Source organism: Misgurnus anguillicaudatus, chromosome 5, assembly GCF_027580225.2.
Source record: "Misgurnus anguillicaudatus chromosome 5, ASM2758022v2, whole genome shotgun sequence".
Lineage (NCBI taxonomy): Eukaryota > Metazoa > Chordata > Actinopteri > Cypriniformes > Cobitidae > Misgurnus > Misgurnus anguillicaudatus.
Genome location: NC_073341.2, coordinates 15,032,106 through 15,050,486, shown reverse-complemented (window position 1 = coordinate 15,050,486; position 18,381 = coordinate 15,032,106). Strand labels below are relative to the sequence as shown.

General features: G+C 37.8%; 2 protein-coding genes across 3 annotated transcripts in view; one reads left to right on the top strand and one right to left on the bottom strand.

The window, feature by feature from the left end:
• The first annotated feature begins 154 nt into the window (after positions 1–154).
• On the top strand, positions 155–17,497 carry LOC129415090 (carnitine O-acetyltransferase). Of its 2 annotated transcripts, none has more exons than XM_073867609.1 (14): positions 155–527; positions 4,876–5,148; positions 5,761–5,879; positions 6,717–6,770; positions 6,870–7,035; positions 9,725–9,899; positions 10,102–10,276; positions 10,364–10,468; positions 10,676–10,795; positions 10,888–11,010; positions 13,617–13,752; positions 13,846–13,908; positions 14,009–14,146; positions 16,479–17,497. In XM_073867609.1, exons 1-14 carry the CDS (start codon positions 501–503, stop codon positions 16,692–16,694), a joined length of 1,890 nt encoding a protein of 629 aa, XP_073723710.1. In that variant the 5' UTR covers positions 155–500; the 3' UTR covers positions 16,695–17,497. The 2 variants fall into 2 exon arrangements, with proteins under 2 accessions (XP_073723710.1, XP_073723709.1); XM_073867608.1 differs by having other exon boundaries at positions 156–527; positions 10,102–10,285; positions 10,373–10,468.
• Positions 17,292–18,381, bottom strand: part of adamts13 (ADAM metallopeptidase with thrombospondin type 1 motif, 13) — a 28,560-nt gene continuing 27,470 nt past the window's right edge. Inside the window, exon 31 of the mRNA XM_055169256.2 lies at positions 17,292–17,753. Within this exon, the coding sequence (XP_055025231.2) occupies positions 17,580–17,753 (174 nt within the window). The 3' untranslated portion in view covers positions 17,292–17,579. The remainder of the gene's footprint in view (positions 17,754–18,381) is intronic.

Sequence of the window (18,381 nt, the reverse complement as noted above, 5' to 3'; positions counted from 1 at the left end):
AATAATACCAACTCAAAACCAAACATATTAAAAAAAAATCACAGTGTACCAAGTTAAAGGTTTTTGATTTAAAAACAAAACGGCCGCTTCAAAAAAAAAAAAAAAAGATTATAAGGATGAACAGCCAGACGCTAACAAAATACGTCGTAAACGTCCAAAAAGGCCGACAGATGGCAATATTTATTTATATTCGTTATAAGTTGATACACCCACACATTAATAAACAATAATACGGAACTGGATATAGATATTGGCAGTATATGTTAAAAATGATTTTATTAACACCAACGTTATATTTTCATTTTATTGGGTGCCTCTTCGACCTTGCAAATCATACGGGGCTTTGATATCATCCTGGAGCCAAACAAGCTACTAGCTGTAGTTGTCAATCTTGTCCGAGTGAGGGCGAAGATGTACGACCCATTTAACTTGTTTAGTAACTTTTGATCGTCCTTGGAGCGCATAGACAGAAGATTATCCGCGATAATTGGCCTGAAATCATGCTGTGCGTTTTGACACGAACTGCGGTAAGTGAAGTTATCATCACGTGAATTAATAATATTATAAGTTGTTAGACCAGTGGTAGTTAGACACTATGACATTGGCATTACGCATGTCTTGCTTTAGTGGTGCCTTCTTGTTTATATTTTTAAGACGTTTTCTTGATGTGCAACATGTATAACATAGCTGAGTGTGTATAAACAATGCAGTATGACAGTATGAATTGTATTGAATCAACCCGTATAATCAGAGAATAAAGCAACAACAAAAACATATTGTCAAGGATGTTTGTTCAAAACACACAGGGATCCATTCACACGAATGCCAAAGCATGCATTGGCACTTTGACAACTCCTTGATAGTAAGTCATGCTATCACTGATCATGTCTTATCATGTCATGCAACAAATTACATATTCATAAATATGTACAGTATGCTGTTACATCAGAGGAACAATTTCAATGATCATTTTTGCACAAAACAAGAATATCTTTCTTTATTAATAAACCTGCATGCATATTAATAATAAATAAATAAAGATTAAAAATAAAGATAATAGATTGAGATAAAATGAACCATGTGTTTTTATAGGAAATAGTAACCATATCAATTATGATTTACCATTTGTATTACCATAGTTTTAACCATTTAACTGTCACACAGGTGGGACGTTTGACATTACATATTTAAAACAATTATTGCTTAGTCTAAACCAGTGCTTCTCAATTATTTTCTGTCACGCCCCCCCCTAGGAAGAGGTAAACATTTCGCGCCCCCCCAACTCTCCGCCGCGACTTTAAATAGTATAATTTCTCTATAAAATTACACATCTGCAAAACATTGTATCCTTATTAACATTGAGAAAACACAAAAAGAAAACACAAAAAAAGAAATATCGATCAACTTACAACAAAGAATAACTTTATTAACATTGTTTTTTAGTCTGTAACAGAAAAGACTTAAAATGCATCAATTTGCCTGAAATAAAAAAATTAAATATAATCAATAAATAATAATAAAAAACACAAGCGGCTTATCAGCGTGATTGGGGTGTAATGTCTTTAAAAATCACTTCCTGAATAAGTATTTTCCCGGGGGTCTCGCGCGCCCCCCCTGGTGTCGCTTCGAGCCCCCCCTGGGGGTCCCGCCCCACTATTTGAGAAGCACTGGTCTAAACTTACATTAATCTTGACAAACTATATATCGTTGAAAAACACTAAGAATATAGTTTTCATATTTCATCACATTTTGGAAAAAGAATCACATAGTAATAATAATTTTCTAAAATGTCACGAGCCAACAGGTGGGCCCAAAGTATTATTACATATTCATTATTAAATATCCTATAAACCTGAAATAACTATATATTGTTGAAAAGCTCTAAGAATGTAGTTTTCATATTTCAAGGCCATTTGATGATAGAAATTTTATAGTGAGAGTAATTTTGTTAAATGTAACTGACCCCGTAGGAATACATATGAATTATTATTAGGGGTGCACCGATATATCGTCCAATGATGCTTGTTATGCTTCTCAAGGAATTACGATGGAATGCCGCTACATCCAAAAGCCAGAGTGCGCTCTCGTGCGGAAACTCAATATAAGCCGCAGAAGAAGAACCATACACACACAGCTATGGCTGCGTCCGAAAACTTAGGCCCTGTCCCAAATGGCACACTCCAGACTTGTGTTCTTCACTTTGATGACATCATGTAGTGCAGACTTTAGGGACCCTTGATGCGAGTCCACGTGGTTGCACCGGAGTCGTATTTGGGACAGACTCGAGCATCAAGCCGGAAATAGAAAGAGAAGTTGCCCGTCAGTGTGAACTCCTCTCTTCCTTCGTCTGATTGGTCTGGTTGCTCTGGTTGCTCTTTCGCAATGACTTCTGGGTTGGTAAAGGGGGCGCTGATGAGCACACTTCGAAGCGTAAAAATGACACATAGGACACCCTACAGACTCGTAGACTAAGCGAGCATGTACAATTTAAGGCCACGAGACCGAAAGTCCACATGAAGTGCACCATTTGGGACAGGGCCTTAGGCAGCTGACTTGTTGACTCGCTGCCTCATGAGGCAATAACTTCGGAGGCATGAAGGCAAAGAAACGCTTTCGGACACACCTCTAACGCCCCATTCAGACAGCCAGCGACCAGCAGTAGCAGAGCGACGTGATCTCATTCATTTCAATGGAAACCGGCGACACGAGCGAAAGTGACCATTGGTGACCGTATGGGCATGTCCAGCGACGCAAGAAAGTTAAGAAAAGTTTAACTTTATACCTTATTATCTCCTTATGGAAATTTTTGTTGCTGATATAGAGCTATATCACACGACTCCGAGAGCAATATTGCTTTTATACAACAGTTTGACAGCACACGTTTGAAAAACGAAAACTAGAAAACAACAACGGAGTTATTTTAAAAGCCTCTTTGCTTGAGAACTACTTCTTGCGCCACGGATTTGAGGGGGGACAGAATGACAGGTAAAACTTTCGGCTGCTTTGAAGCTCATAACAACTCAATGGACGCTTACCTGCAGTTCCACTGTGTTTTTGCGTTCTGATAAGAGATATAGCTCCAGAAATATAGCTCGAGTGTTTATATTCCTCTTTCCAAGTGTTAATCGTCCACACGATGTGACAAGACATTACTCCCATTAACTTTAACGTAACATCCAAGAGCGCTGATCTTTGACGGAATAATAACTTCCGATTGGGGATTCACAGACTGATTTATGAGCTAGTGAACTAATGAGACACACGGAGAGTGTTTAAAAACAGCGCGTCTGTGTTTTTCCATTCAGAGATGATCCTGTTTAGGACCTCCATTCACTAGGTGGCGGAATGATACGAAAGGTGAAGCGGTTACTGTGCCGTTATCAGTACAATATCGCATAGCTCTTAGCCAACCAGATTCGAGAACCAGAAAGAACTGTTGTATAATTATAGTTATATAGATAGTTAGATATTCAACTTTTGGGTGAATAGCTCAGCTCGTCAATGTCAGTTCTAACACGGCCGTCCAATCACAGTGGAGGATGGGCGGGATAATCATCACAACAACTAACCCGCGCATCGTACAACGACTGATAAACAAAGCAGAAGTATCATACTAACTAAAGCGCTCAGCTGAAAACAGCCGCGTTTAAGAGCTTTGGTGTGCACATCCCCTAAAGGGGGTCGCACACCGAATGAGAAGTGCATGAATCTAATAACAGAACACATTATTTTCTATGAATGTACATATACCGGCGGCGGCTGTCGGCTGTGACTCTGGACGCTGCTCAAATACCTGGGAAAACACAGACAACTTCCGGCAAATTTAGATTTGCTCTGCAAGTAGTCTGGCAAAGAGGCCATTCAAGCCCATTTCAAATGCAGAGAAATCGCGTCACCAATCAGAAACTTTGGGGTGGGCTTTACAAGATGACGACAGCGCAGCGATGGTGAAGCAGATTTTTCATGTGTCTCAATTCGTTCCCTAGCTCCCGAGGTCGTGAATCAGTATGTCGTGTACACAGCTGCCCCTTTGTCTATGGCCCTGTCCCAAATGGCGCACTTCATGTGGACTTCTGAACTCGTGGCCCTAAACTGCGTGTGCTACCCAGTCCACGAGTCCGTAGGGTGTCCCAACTGTCATTTTACGCTTTGAAGTGTGCTCATCAGTGCCTCCTTTGCTCCCTTAATACGGTACTTCACGCACTTTACCAACCCAGAAGTCCTTGCGAAAGAGCAATCAGACCACGGAAGGGAGGAGTTCACACTGACGGGCAACTTCTCATCCTATTTCTGGCGTGACGCTCGAGTCTGTCCCAAAATACACTCTTGTGCACCCATGTGGACTCGCATCAAGGGTCCCTAAAGTCTGCACTACATGATGTCATTAAAGTGTGAACTCTGAGGAGGACCACAAGTCCGGAGTGTGCCATTTGGGACAGGGCTTATGAAGCTTTGCCAGACCATAACTCAGTTACTACCAGGCCAGATTAGAACTAGTTGAAACTTTATTTTTATTTATTTATTTTTGGGTGTAAAACATCTTCATTTTATGTTTTTAAATATAAAATACATACTTTAAATACATAAATACATACTTTACATACTTTAAGCACTTCAGTGAACAACTTTAAAGTGTCTTCTTTAAAAGAGACCAAAAGTTTGCTTCTAGACCAAATAATGCTATTAAATTAAATATTAATTTAATTTAAAGGTGCACATCACCTTTTCATCCCCACTCAAAAAAAATTAATACCATAATGTGATTGTAGTAAAACGATTGTTTATTTTCATAAAGAAAGACCATACTTGCTTTTAAGTTACTTTGTGCTATAGATGTTCTATAATAATCGATGATCATTGTCAACTGTGTTTTAGGGCCTGGTGAAACCCTGTCGTCTACTGTGTCCGGTGTCGTTTGTCCACGTATCTGACCGGTCACTGGTGTATCATCAGGATAGTCTGCCAAAGCTGCCCGTGCCGCCTCTGCAGCAGACATGCGAGCGCTATCTGGCTGCGCTGGAGCCGCTGATAAGCGAGGAGGAGATGTCGCACACGCGCAAGCTCGTGCACGAGTTTCAGCGTGCGGGTGGTGTAGGAGACAGACTGCAGAAGAGTCTCGAGCGAAGAGCACGCAAAACTGAAAACTGGGTGCGTAATGCGCGCACCTTTCTGGACGAGTGTTTTATGAGCGTGTCATAGTTCCATCAGCACGTTTGTTTTTATAGTGATTTTTTTAGGGATATTTTCCATCATAATACCACTCTTTGTCTGTGGTTTTAAAAATGTTAAATGGTTATACACCTGATTATTATACCCTATAGTAATTTGTTTTTGAATGAAAATCAGCTAATAATAACAAATGACTGTTGTTCACCTTCTATGGCAGTGGTTCTCAAACTTTTTCTGCGTGCGGCCCCCCTTGTGTACGGCGCATTTCTTCGCGGCCCCCCCAAAGAAAATTTATGACAAGAAACTCAAGTTTTAAAACTCAACTTTTGATTAAACAAAACATATTAAATGATACGAAGTAGTGCTGTTGGTTAGTAGGTTTTTTTTTAGGTTTAATTCCACAGAATTCATGATAAATTCATTTATTTTATGAAATGTCATAAAACTGGGGCCCCCCTGGCACCATCTCGCGGCCCCCAGTTTGAGAACCACTGTTCTGTGGGACAACTGGTGCATAATTTTCTGCTGTTCTTTATCATAAAAATAATCATGGGCCACTTAAAGTATTCCTCCTGTCGTTATATGATCCAGCTCTCCGATTGGTGGATGCAGACAACCTACCTGGATTCTCGAATGCCAGTGGCGATGTACACTAGCCCTGGGGTTGTCTTACCCAAAATGCACTTCCAAGATCAGCAGGGACAAATGAGGTGGGGATGATGACCTGTTGTTATGAAACACAAATGATATGTTTGAATTATTATTTAGTGATAGATCAGTAAAGGTTGGAGACCCCTGGTGTAGAGCATTGACCGTAGAGCATTGCGTTAGCGGTGCAAAGGTTAAAGGTTGGAGAGTACATAGTGTTGTTTAGCATAGTACACAGTAAAGTAAACCTTCAATGCACTGTAATTTGATTTGGATAAAAGCACCTGCCAAATACATAAAAGGGGTATAGAATTATTTTCTACCAAATAATTTGCAGGGGTCTTACATTTAGGGTTTTGAGTTTCATGTCGACCTTTATACAGAGTCCTCTTTATGCTTGTCTATTTTTGGCATATGTGCCACTCATGGTATTGCACTGTTTTTTTTCCAAAGGGATGTGCACTTCAAAGCTGTATGGACTAGATTCAGCCCTGATTCCTATTTAGAATATATTTGCAGTCAACACAGGCTAGATTTAAGGCAGATAAGATAAAATAGTTAAACTTGTTTACCCTTTTGTTGTTTCAAAACCATGTGACCTTTTCTATTTCTTCTGTGGAACCAATTTGGAACCCTGTCTGTGAAATCCAGGCTAAAATCTCATAATCTATTCATGATATTTAGATTTCAATAATTGATTTCACATTACTTTTTCAATCTTTGACATGAGCTAGAAGAATGTTCTTTATGTAAGATGATTTTATGTAGAAAACCACAAAAATAGTCAAATTAGTCAAAATAACTTATATAAAATGCTTGCTGACAAATCTTTCTGACCTGTTTTGCCAACAATGACATCAGTTTTTGCCGATTTAGCAATCTCAGAGATTTCTTTACAGGTTTGCTGCTAAGCTCATTGCTGGAGTTTTGGATTTCAAAAGCATGCTTAATAGGTGAGTTGTAAATTATTATGAATATTTGCATTTTAATAAAACAATTGAGAAGTGTGTAAAATAATCAGTGTTTGTCTGTTGATATTCTCTGTGATATAGTGACACATTACCTGTGGAATATCTGGGTGGAAAGCCTTTGTGTATGGACCAATATTATCAAGTCCTGTCTTCATGTCGGATCCCTGGACCCAAGCGGGACACTGTGGTCAACTACGCTATTGGGAAGACCCCTCCCACACACATTACAGTGGTCCACAACTTTCAGGTGCTTTATCACACTTACATAGCCACACTTATTTATGCGGTTATATATCATACGTTATATAGTTGTAACGTAGGGCTGCTTACACAAAGCAAGAGAGAGACAAATCCATATGCAGAGTGTTAATTTATAAAATCCACTTTTTACCAAAGGGTAATCCAAAACGCAATCCAAAAGTCAGGCAAAGGTCAAAATCATAACATGAATACAAGAACCATTAAACAAGAAACAAAACAAATGCTTGGTATGCAGTGTACAGACTGACAATACTTCGCAGTGTGATGTGGAGATTGAACCGGTTTTATAGTAACAAACAGGAAGTGGCATGTGAAGCATGACATGACCAGATTTCAAAATAAAAGACTGGAAACAGAACATGGTATCAAAATGAAAGACCTGACAACAAAACACAAGACAAAACCATTACAATAGTACTGTGTAAAGGTCCTACGCACATTACATGCATTCATGAGATTATGCAAGTATCTGGCAAACGCGAGCGTCTCTTTTATCATAAACCCTTTAGACGCATCTGCAGCAGGCACTTATTTTGACAAGACGCGTGATGCACACAGCATCACTCGACGCGCATAACACATATTTTGAAATTACGAACCACACACATGACGGGCTACATACATGTTGTGACAAACTTCGCATCATGCACCCTCAAAAACAAATACTCGCCCTCGAGTATAAATATCTAAAAATTCTTAAATTAAGATGCACTGCAAAAAATGACTTTCTTACTTAGTATTTTTGTCTTGTTTTCAGTAGAAATATCTAAAAATTCTTAAATCAAGCTGTATTTTCTTGATGAGCAAATGACCTAAGAAAATAACTCTAGTTTTTAGACAAAACATATAAAATGTAAGCGAATTTGTGCTTAAAACAAGCAAAAATATCTGCCAATGGAATAAAAAAAAATTTGCTGAATTTTTCTTGTTTTAAGTAAATTCAGGAAAAAAATCTTATTCCATTGGCAGATATTTTTGCTTGTTTTAAGCACAAATTCGCTTAAATTTGATATGTAGTGTCTAAAAACTAGAGTTATTTTCTTAGGTCATTTGATCATCAAGAAAATGCATCTTGATTTAAGAATTTTTAGATATTTCTACTGAACACAAGACAAAAATACCAAGTAAGTAATTTTTTGCAGTGTGTATTTTTTTGATCTGCAAAATGACCTAAGATAATAAGTCTAGTTTTTACTGTGGGTTCACACCAGCTGCGTCTGAGGCGTCAAATTCGCGTCTACCGCGTCTAGTTTGCCGCTTGAACATTTTGAGTTTACTTGCTTCATTCGCACATGAAAGCCGCGCGTGAAATTCTAGTCATTGAGACATTCATGCGGAAATTCGCGTCATAGGAGGGGCTTCTGCGACCCCGCTCGCATCCTGTAATAACGTCACTACTAGAGCAAGCTCCTGTTTGGTTAACGCAGCACGTTTTTCCGCTAAAGTTCACATTTTTCAAGTCACGCGTTTGCCGCGGCAACGCTCAATTCGCGCTAAACGCCTCATTTGTGCCGCGAGACCTCCAGACGTGCGTCAACGCGTCTTCACATTGAACACTGATTGAAATCACTCGCGCTTGACGCTTCTACCACGGCTGGTGTGAACGCAGCATTAGACAAAAAAATACAATTTAAGTGAATTTGTGCTAAAAACAAGCAAAAAATCTGCCAATGGGGTTTACTTTTTTCTTAAACACTTTTTTGCTTGTTTTGTCTAAAAATAGACTTATTTTCTTATGTCATTTTGCTCATTAAGAAAATACATCTTGATTTTAGACATTTTAGATATTTGTACTACAAACAAGATAAAAATATTACGTAAGAGAGTCATTTTTTGGCAGTGTAAATATCAATATATATTTGAAGAGTTTCGTTGCGAAACGAGATAACCACCGTTTTTTTAATTGTTCAGAAATCTAGTTTTTTGGTTGTGCATTCCAATTAATTTCAATGTATATCTGCAGTTGGTTTGTTTTGATTTAAACCTTCATAACTTAAAAAATACAGCTAAGTAGCACCATAAAACAAAATAATAACATGATAACATAATAATAAACACGTTTTGTCAAAAATGTAAAAAAATTGATTTATCTCGTTTTGCAACGAAATTCTTCATTTCCATACACTCTTTTACATAAACTGTAAAAATGATGTAAGATTTTTGTATGAACAAGGAGTCCCTTTGTAAGCAATTCATCCGCGATTATGAATGCGATATTTCCCCGTCAGTACGGCTCTGTGTAGTAAATGCCGCTCCATCTGAAAGCCGCTGATGGTGATTTATTACTAATATAGGAACTGGCTTTACTGACGACGAGATGCACGTGACAATCGCGTGCGATTTATCGTGCAGCCCTAATAAATACATTTAAATATATTTAGAAAATTTACAAAATATCTTCCTGGAACATGATCTTTACTTAATATCATAACAATTCTTGGCATAGAAATCGATAACTTTGACTCAAACAATGTATTTTTAGATACTGTTACGAGTATTCCCATGCTACGTATGACTTCTTATGGTTACTTATGGTTTTGTGGTCCAGGGTCACATTTTTCATGCTAATATAAGTCAGTTAGGTAAAAATAATCAATCACAAAAATTATAATTTTCTGTCTTCTCTTATCCCTGTTCTCAAATACATTAACTGTATCTGTCATTATGTTTTTTAGTTCTTTGTTCTGGATGTGTACAACAGTGATGGTACACCACTGACCGTAGATCAGATCCATGTTCAGCTGGAGAAGATCTGGAACTCTTCTCTTCAAACGAATAAAGAGCCAGTTGGCATTCTGACCTCAAACCATCGCAACACCTGGGGCAAAGCCTACAACAACCTTATCAAGGGTGAGTCATTGTATACAGTATGTTTGATAATGTATGTATCTGACTTTATATAAGATACAAACAGGCCAACCACAGAATTGTCCAGTGGCTGCTCATTGAAAATGATCAAACATTTTGCATGTTGCAATCCAAAAACATTGTGTAACTGCATTGTGTTTACGTTTCTGTGTGTGCCTGCTCCAATTATATTTCAACTGTCTAGACAAGACAAACAAGGAGTCTGTACGGGCCATCGAGAAGAGCATCTTTACAGTTTGTCTTGATGCACCTATGCCACGGGTGTCAGATGAGATGTACCACAACAAGGTGGCTGCTCAAATGCTTCACGGCGGAGGCAGTCGCTGGAACAGTGGGAACCGCTGGTTCGATAAAACGCTCCAGTTCATTGGAAGTTTGTTATAGTTAATGATAGATATATGATCTTTAAATCCAGTGTATGCTTACTCTGTGCCTGGGATGTTTCCACAGTTCATAGTCGGGGAAGACGGATCGTGTGGACTTACCTATGAACATGCTCCAGCTGAGGGACCTCCTATTGTTTTTCTGGTCGACCATGTTGTTGATTATATGTAAGTACATTATATTATACGGTTTTGTTGTTCATGAGTAAGAGCAGTCTTTTGCGCGTACATTCACATCTCCAGGCACCTTTATCAGCTTAAATGTATTATTTTGGGTTAGCCAGGTGAACTATTTCAATATTACAATGCTTTTTGTAAGAGCTATTTTTTCTCGATTCAGAAGTTTGTGGATAATATGTAACATGTTTGAAACAGGAAAAGGATAGAGATGGTACGAACTCCCATGATTCCACTTCCTATGCCACTAAAGCTCAGATTCAACATCACACCTGAAATCAAGAAGGACATCGAGAAAGCCAAACAGAACATGAACATGTGAGGACTTGTACTGATATCTATTTTTTAATGAGGAAAAAACAAGGTGAACCTTTAAATAAATTAAAATTAATTCTCCCTTTACTCTCTAGAATGGTGCATGAGTTGGACGTTCGAGTGCTCAACTTTAAATACTATGGAAGAAGATTCCCAAAATCTCATAAATTGAGTCCAGATGCATTCATTCAGGTAGCTCTGCAGTTGGCCTACTACAGGTAAATTTGACATCCCAGTGTTGAATAAACTCACACAAACACACCAGTCATACAGTATCCTTTCATACTTCATTTTCTAGGCGATGTGCATGCAATTTATACAGTGTTTTTACAAATTAACGTCTTTAAAGGGATAGTTAAACCAAAAATGACCCCATTATTTACTTGGCCTCAAGCAAAACTATTAGGGGTGTAACAATACATCGATATGGATCGTTACATCCATTTTATTTCTAACGATCCGATGCATCGATGCAACACGTAAGAAAGTAAGAAATCGATTTGAGGTACTTTTATTTTGACACTCTCCACATCCTCATTCCTTGACATAATGTCCATCTACACATTTTCGCCAAAGCGTGCATTTTTGTTTATTTTCATCTTAAGTAAATGCGATGCAGCAGCAAAGCGGTTGTAGCAGCGAAAACACAGCGAAAGAGACAGAAGATGAGTGTGTGCTTAGCACTGATATCGGAATTGATAAATTAATCGCATCGGATCAAATCATAATCGCATCAAAGAAGCATTTGATGTATTGGCAAAAATAACAACTTGGTATATATTACTATTTTCTTACAGACAAACACAATCAGAGTTATATTAAAAAAAGGTCTTGGCTCTTCAAAGCTTGCTAGTAAATGGTGCTCTCGATTTTGATGCCCACAAAGTTGAAGAGCGCAGATGCAAAACCCTTCTAGTGTGTCTGACACGTTTTCTTGTACATGAGCAACAATCAGACTCTTAATGGATTCTGTCAACAAACTGGTTTATCTGAATGACCTGTGGGTGGGATTAAGCAGATTTGAAGAGAAAGTATTTGATGAACGTATAATATGTGCTGAGATTAATATTATTATTAGGGGTGCACATAACTGGTGCGCAGGTGCCCATGCGCAATTAAAATAAAAAATGTGCACCAGACACTGCTCTAAAAGGTGCTTTTGCGTACTGCTGGAATTTTAGGGATTGCTCCGTGCATCATTGGTAAGATAATTATTACAAACGTGTTAACGTTAATGTGTGTTAGCAGAGGTGCAACAGTCACTGGCCCGATTGGCCAATTTAAATATTTAAGCACAAGACGTGAAACAGATCTCACGCAATCTCTTTACTCACGTGTTGTTTGATAAGTTTTGTTTGTGTGCACCCAAGCGCGAGCACAATACACACATCAAGGATTCAGACAGCTTGCTAGTAACTGACAGCGCACAAATGCCAACTGAGTTTGTTATCTTGAACTTGAGCGGACATTTTAAAACGAAATCATCTCAAAATGCCTTGATTATAGTAGTACAAGTCTTTTACACATTAAATAAATACAAGCAGTTGAGAAACAAATGCGTGTGTAACAATGTATTGGATCCATGCAATTAAAGTGACACTACACCTATTTTTAGAGTATAAACCTGATGCTGTTTTTAATATTAATCAACCACAGACAAAGAAAATCATAATTTTCTTGTCTTGACTAAATAACTTTTGTAACTTTTAATAAGAACGAATCCAATATGGTTATCTTTGACTGTGATGCTAATGGTCTAATCAGATTCAATGGATTATGCTAAGCTATGCAAAAAGTGGTACCGCCAGACGCAGAGATCGGCTGAATGTATTTCAAAACGGTAAAAATCAAATGTTTAACTCTAGGGGAGCTGGAAAAGTAGCCTATTTTCAAAAAAGTGGAGTGTCCCTTTAACTCTTTCTAGCGCCAGCGTTTTTCATGATTTTCACAAAAGTTTAATGCCTTCCAGAAAATGTTCTTATTTAAATATATAAACATACAATATACCAAATGAAAGAACAGACCCTCTGCTTTCAAAAAAATAAAAACGTTTCATCCTACCTTCAGTGGTTCTTTTGTAATCAGCTTTTGAATATGGGTAGGTTTCTGCAAAAACACCACATTTTAAGCAAAAAGCAGAGATAATTACATTTTTGTGACGGACTTTTCATAGAGATCCCATTCAGAGCGATCTTTAAAACAAACACGGACATGCAGCCGCTTGCCTTAGGGCAATACTTCCGGGTTTAAAAAGTTGCGGAAGGGTATTGGGGAAAGACGGAAATACTCGTCATTGGCAGGGAAGCGTTTTCTCTTGATTGACGAGATATCTCGTCAATGGTGGCGAAAGAGTTAAAGGCCACATATGCAAATCCACTTTGTGTTGGCAGTATGTAACAACGACCCTAGATGAAAAAACATCCACCTTCTTCTTTTTTTAATCACCATTAAACCAAAGCAGTCTCATTAGACATGCTGTTTCGCTTCTCTTTTTAATGTGACGTCACACTGATAAAGCCCCTCCCACGGCCACTGACCGACTGGTTAATTTTACCCAACAGCTTTTCTAAATGCTTATTAGCACGTTTTAACACTAATGCGGCTTAAGATACTATTACCCCAGACTGTATTCATAGGAATCAGATCTATTTTTAACCGAAAACGCTCACTGTCTGTTGGTAAGGGAGTGAGAAGCAGCAGCTCATTTGCATTTAAAGGAGGGGTGCACAATCTTTGAAGGCCAATGTTGACATTTGAAATCACCTGAACAAACATGCCCATACCCCAGATCTTCTTGATAATGCTCATTTTATTCTTGTGTTAGGATGTATCAGACATGCTGTCCGACCTATGAGAGCGCCTCTTTACGTATGTTTAAACTGGGCAGAACAGGAGCCATTCGATCCACCACCACAGAGTCACTGCAGTTCACACAAGCCATGGATGACCCAACAAAACATGTGAGAGTTTGAGCAGTGTTCCTAATCGGGTTTGTTTAATAAGAGACATTATTCATAACAACTTTCTCCTTTATTAATTACTTACATATGCAGAACAGTGAAAAGGCAATGCTGCTCGAAAAAGCCATCAAAGTCCACAGAGAGAATACACGCATGGTGAGCATCTCATTGTATGATCCAGAAAAATGTAAGCTGTTTTTGACTTGGTCTCTTTGCCTCTCAGCCTCCTCACGATCTTTACTTCCCTTGAAAACAGGCGATCCATGGACAGGGTATAGACAGACATCTCCTGGGTCTAAGAATGGTGGCCATTGAGGATCTGACATCTCTACCTGATATCTTCATGGACACGTCCTTCGCTGTGGCTTCACATTTTAATCTGTTCACTAGCCAGGTTTGTAGCATCTCAACTTATCATCAGTCACATTTTTGTTAAAGTTAACTAGAGATTCCCTATGATAAATGGTAACTCTATGATCCTTTATCCAGTTAAAGAAAGGAAACGGTATTGGCAGTTGATTTATAGTTTGCTATTCACAACACTTCATGGGCTCATTATATTTCTGCGTAGGGCCTACGCTGTAGCCTCCACACCATAGGCTACATGTCATTTTTATTTATACTTATTAAGCGAATTGTTCGTTGTTCGGGTCATTGTGCAATTACACATGCAGACCGCTAGTAGGCACTATCCATGCGTGTAACCCACAATAGCAGAGCAACAGCCGAAGAAGGAGTAACTTGCCCAGTAAACCCACAAATGTAGAAGTAGTTTGTGTATGTTTTTTAAGAAGACCAACAGTAATGGAGATAAATAGACAGCGAATATTGTTGCAGTTTGAAATAAATATCACATCTCAACTTGGCCAGTCTTTGTATTGCAGATCTTTTTGACCTGATGGGGGTATCACAGCACGTGTGGTCCATGTACACTGTAAATAAAATTACGTAAAAAAAACTTTTAAATTCCGGAAGCTGGGGTGCTGGAAAAATGACGTAAAATAACAGGCATAAATTACAGAAATTTTCCGTAATACAAATTTTTTTTCTGTATTTAACATTAAAGGCAGGGTAGGCAGGAATTATCTAAAAAACTTTTTTACACATTTGTTTAAACTGTCTTTATATACAAATGCATAATTAAAATGTAAGTACTCTGAAAAAGAGGGTATAAAACTCGAGTGTCTGTAGACCTCTCACGACTGTTTTAAACACAGCTAATTATTTCCATTCGGGACGAAACAAATTATTAGCTTGCGCGAATATCACTCTCTCTCGCGACCATGGCACCACCCCTGTTGCTACGGGATCTGCCCACACATGCGCACACCCGATTGATTTAGTGCATTCAGAACTCACAGAAAGTGCATATCCAGTCAGCGAAGGCAAGCAAGGCAAAAAAAGGAATAAACGGCAAAGTTGTCGGTATCGCGCGTTCATGTGTTTTGGGGTCGTGGCTTTAGAAGAAACCCAGAAGGGAGGGGGTGGAGTGAATGGAAAAAATGAGCTGTGTTTAAAACAGTGGTGAGAGGTCTACAGACACTCGATTTTTATACTCTCTTTTTAAGAGTACTTACATTTTACTTAAGTATTGAAATATAAAGACAGTTTAAACTAATTTGTAAAAAAATTTTTTTAGATAATTCCTGCCTATCCTGCCCTGTAAAAAGATCTGTAAAAAAACTGTTACATTTTAGCATCTGGGGTGCCGGGAAAATGCTGTAAAATAACGGGCACAATAAATTACAGAAATTGTTCATAATACAAAAATATTTTTTTTTCTTTAATTTTACTGTAAAAGATTTCGGCAGCTGTGGTGCGATAAAAATGCCGTAAAATAACAGGCACAATTAATTACAGAAATTTTCTATAATACAAATTTTTTTTGTCATTTTATATTAACACAGTAAAAAAATCTGTAAAAAACTGTAAAATTTCAGCAGCTGGGGTGCCTGAAAAATACCATAAAATAACTGGCACAATAAATTACAGAAATTTTCCGTAATACAAAAATAAAAATTTTTCTGTAATTTTACATTAACACTGTAAAAAATCTTTTTAAAAAACTGTAAAATTTTATTTATTATTATTTATATACAGTTTTTTTCAGTAATTTTACATTATTGACAGTGTTACATTTTGGGAGAGGTGCACGTCAGGCTATGCTGAGGCTATTGTGTAGGGTTTGTATCTTTGCATAGGCTATGCCGTACAATTGACACAGAAATATAAAGCCCGCTTTAGTTTTTGTGCTGCTGTATTTTACTGTTAAACATTTGGACACATCTGCTTTATTCTTTATCATTGATATTTCTATAAAGATTTATTGGTAACACTTTACAATAAGGTTCATTAGTTTACATGGTTAACTACATTAATTAACATATACTAATAATGAACTGCACTTATACTTATACAGTATTTATTAATCTTTGTTAACGTTCATTTCAACAATTACTAATACTTTATTAAAATCTTGTTAACGTTAGTTAATGCACTGTGAACTAACATGAAAAAACAAAAGCTTTATTTCTATTAACTAACATTAACAAAGATGAATAAATACTATAACAAATGTATTGCTCATGGTTTGGTACCGATTTATTTATAAACACAATTTAATGTTTGTCTACAACACTAATTTGACACATTTAAGGATAAAACTTTAAATCAGTATTTGCTGTTGTGTACCAGCTTTTGTGGTTGTTCTGTTATATGGTTTTCAGGTTGGATCAAAGACAGACTGCGTCATGTGTTTTGGACCGATGGTTCCAGATGGTTATGGCGTCTGCTACAACCCCATGGACAATCATATAAACTTTGCTGTAACGGCCTTCAACAGCTGTGAGGAAACCAATGCCACTAAATTCTCCCGCTTTCTCAAGGATGCACTTCTGGACATGAAGACTTTGATGGAGCAGGTGTCCGAGACCCATGAATGAAACTTCATTTGTGGTGAAAGAAACGTTTGGACTAAAGAGAAAAACCCTTTTAATTACCTGACGGTGGATTTTATCAGTTTCTGCATATCTTTAAAACTGTTTTTGGATGCTAAAATATTTTATTTGCAAAAGAGATCTATAAGGAAGCCATTTGTAAGTTGATTTCGACAGAGACTCATGTGGTGCTACAACATTGCTCTGTTGGTTTGAGCATCCTGACCAGTGCGACACAGCAGTATTGGCTTGACTTTGACGTGGTACATTCAGTTTGTTTGCTAATGGATGACATTGGGAGTGTTGTGTTTTTTTATGTTTGGTGCCGCTAAACGCACAGAAATTACTTCATAGTTCAGGCTTAATATTTTTTTATGGACTAAGAGGCTACTACAAAAACAGACTTGAGGAATTCTGTGTTCCAGTTTTAAGGTTTTAATGTGATCCGGTACAGGATCAGATCTTGGAGGGCCACAGAATCCAGACTCGGAGCCGAATTGTCTTCATTACTTCAATCACTTTGGCTTATGTGGAAGACTAATATCAGAATCTCAGAATATCAGAAAATGAATTATTTATATTATAAATAATATATTAGAGGTATTGCTTTTTCAAGTTATTTATTTGTGCTTTTAGATCGTCAGTCAATTCGATTAATTTATCAGTACAATAAATATATATATACGCACTTAGATAGATATAAACAGTATCTTGTTAAAATTGTTCAACAAAAGTATATGACAAAACAAGGCAGACGAATTTACATTATATCTTTGGTATTATTAATAAACCATATTGACTAAAAAGAATCTGTTGTCCAATTGACTTAATTATGAATAGGCTATTTTTAATTCTCCAAACATATTAGAGGCGCACAAATTTGAAGCAAAGCTATACTGGTTCCTCTTCAGATGCGCTAATATGTGAATACTCCGCCCTGAACATTCCCTTGACTCGCTGATATTCCCCATGGAATTCCACTTCAGCCCTGCTTCCGGAAGAGCTCCACAGGAAGAGTTGAGTCCCTCTGAAAACTGTCGTCTTCAAAGCATCAACATCCCGAATCTGGAAAGTCAAATAAAAATGGGCTTGCATCCAATATGAAATCCCAAAACACTACTTAAAGTGATGGTTCGGCCAGAAATGATATTAAACCCATGATTTGCTCAGCCCGAGGCCGTCCCAGATGCATGTGTCCATCGTTTTTCAGACAAACACATTTTCAGTTATTTTAGATCTTTCAGTTAATCAAATGTAAAGTTACGGGGTCCAGCTCCTTCAAGTCCAAAAATTTGCATCCATCCTTCACAAAAAAAATCCAAACGGCTCCACGATGATAAACAAAGGCCTTCTGAGTTTTGTTGTAGAAATATCCATATTTAAAACTCTATAAACGAAAATAACTAGCTTCTGGTAACGCCGCCATCTTAGTCGCGTCCACATTCAAGATGCAAGCGTACGCAGGTAACGGAGGTTTCTCTGCTGCTGCTCTGTGCCCCCGCCCTCCGAATTTGTCATACGTCACTAAGAAAAGTGCGTACACTAGGCTAATACTCTCTCCTGAATGCGGAGGAGTCTAGGATGGCGGCGCTACCGAAGGCTAGTTATTTTAGTTTATAGAGTTTTGAATATGGATATTTCTACAACAAAGTGGTACGAATTACCCTCAGAGGACCTTTGTTTATCATCCTGG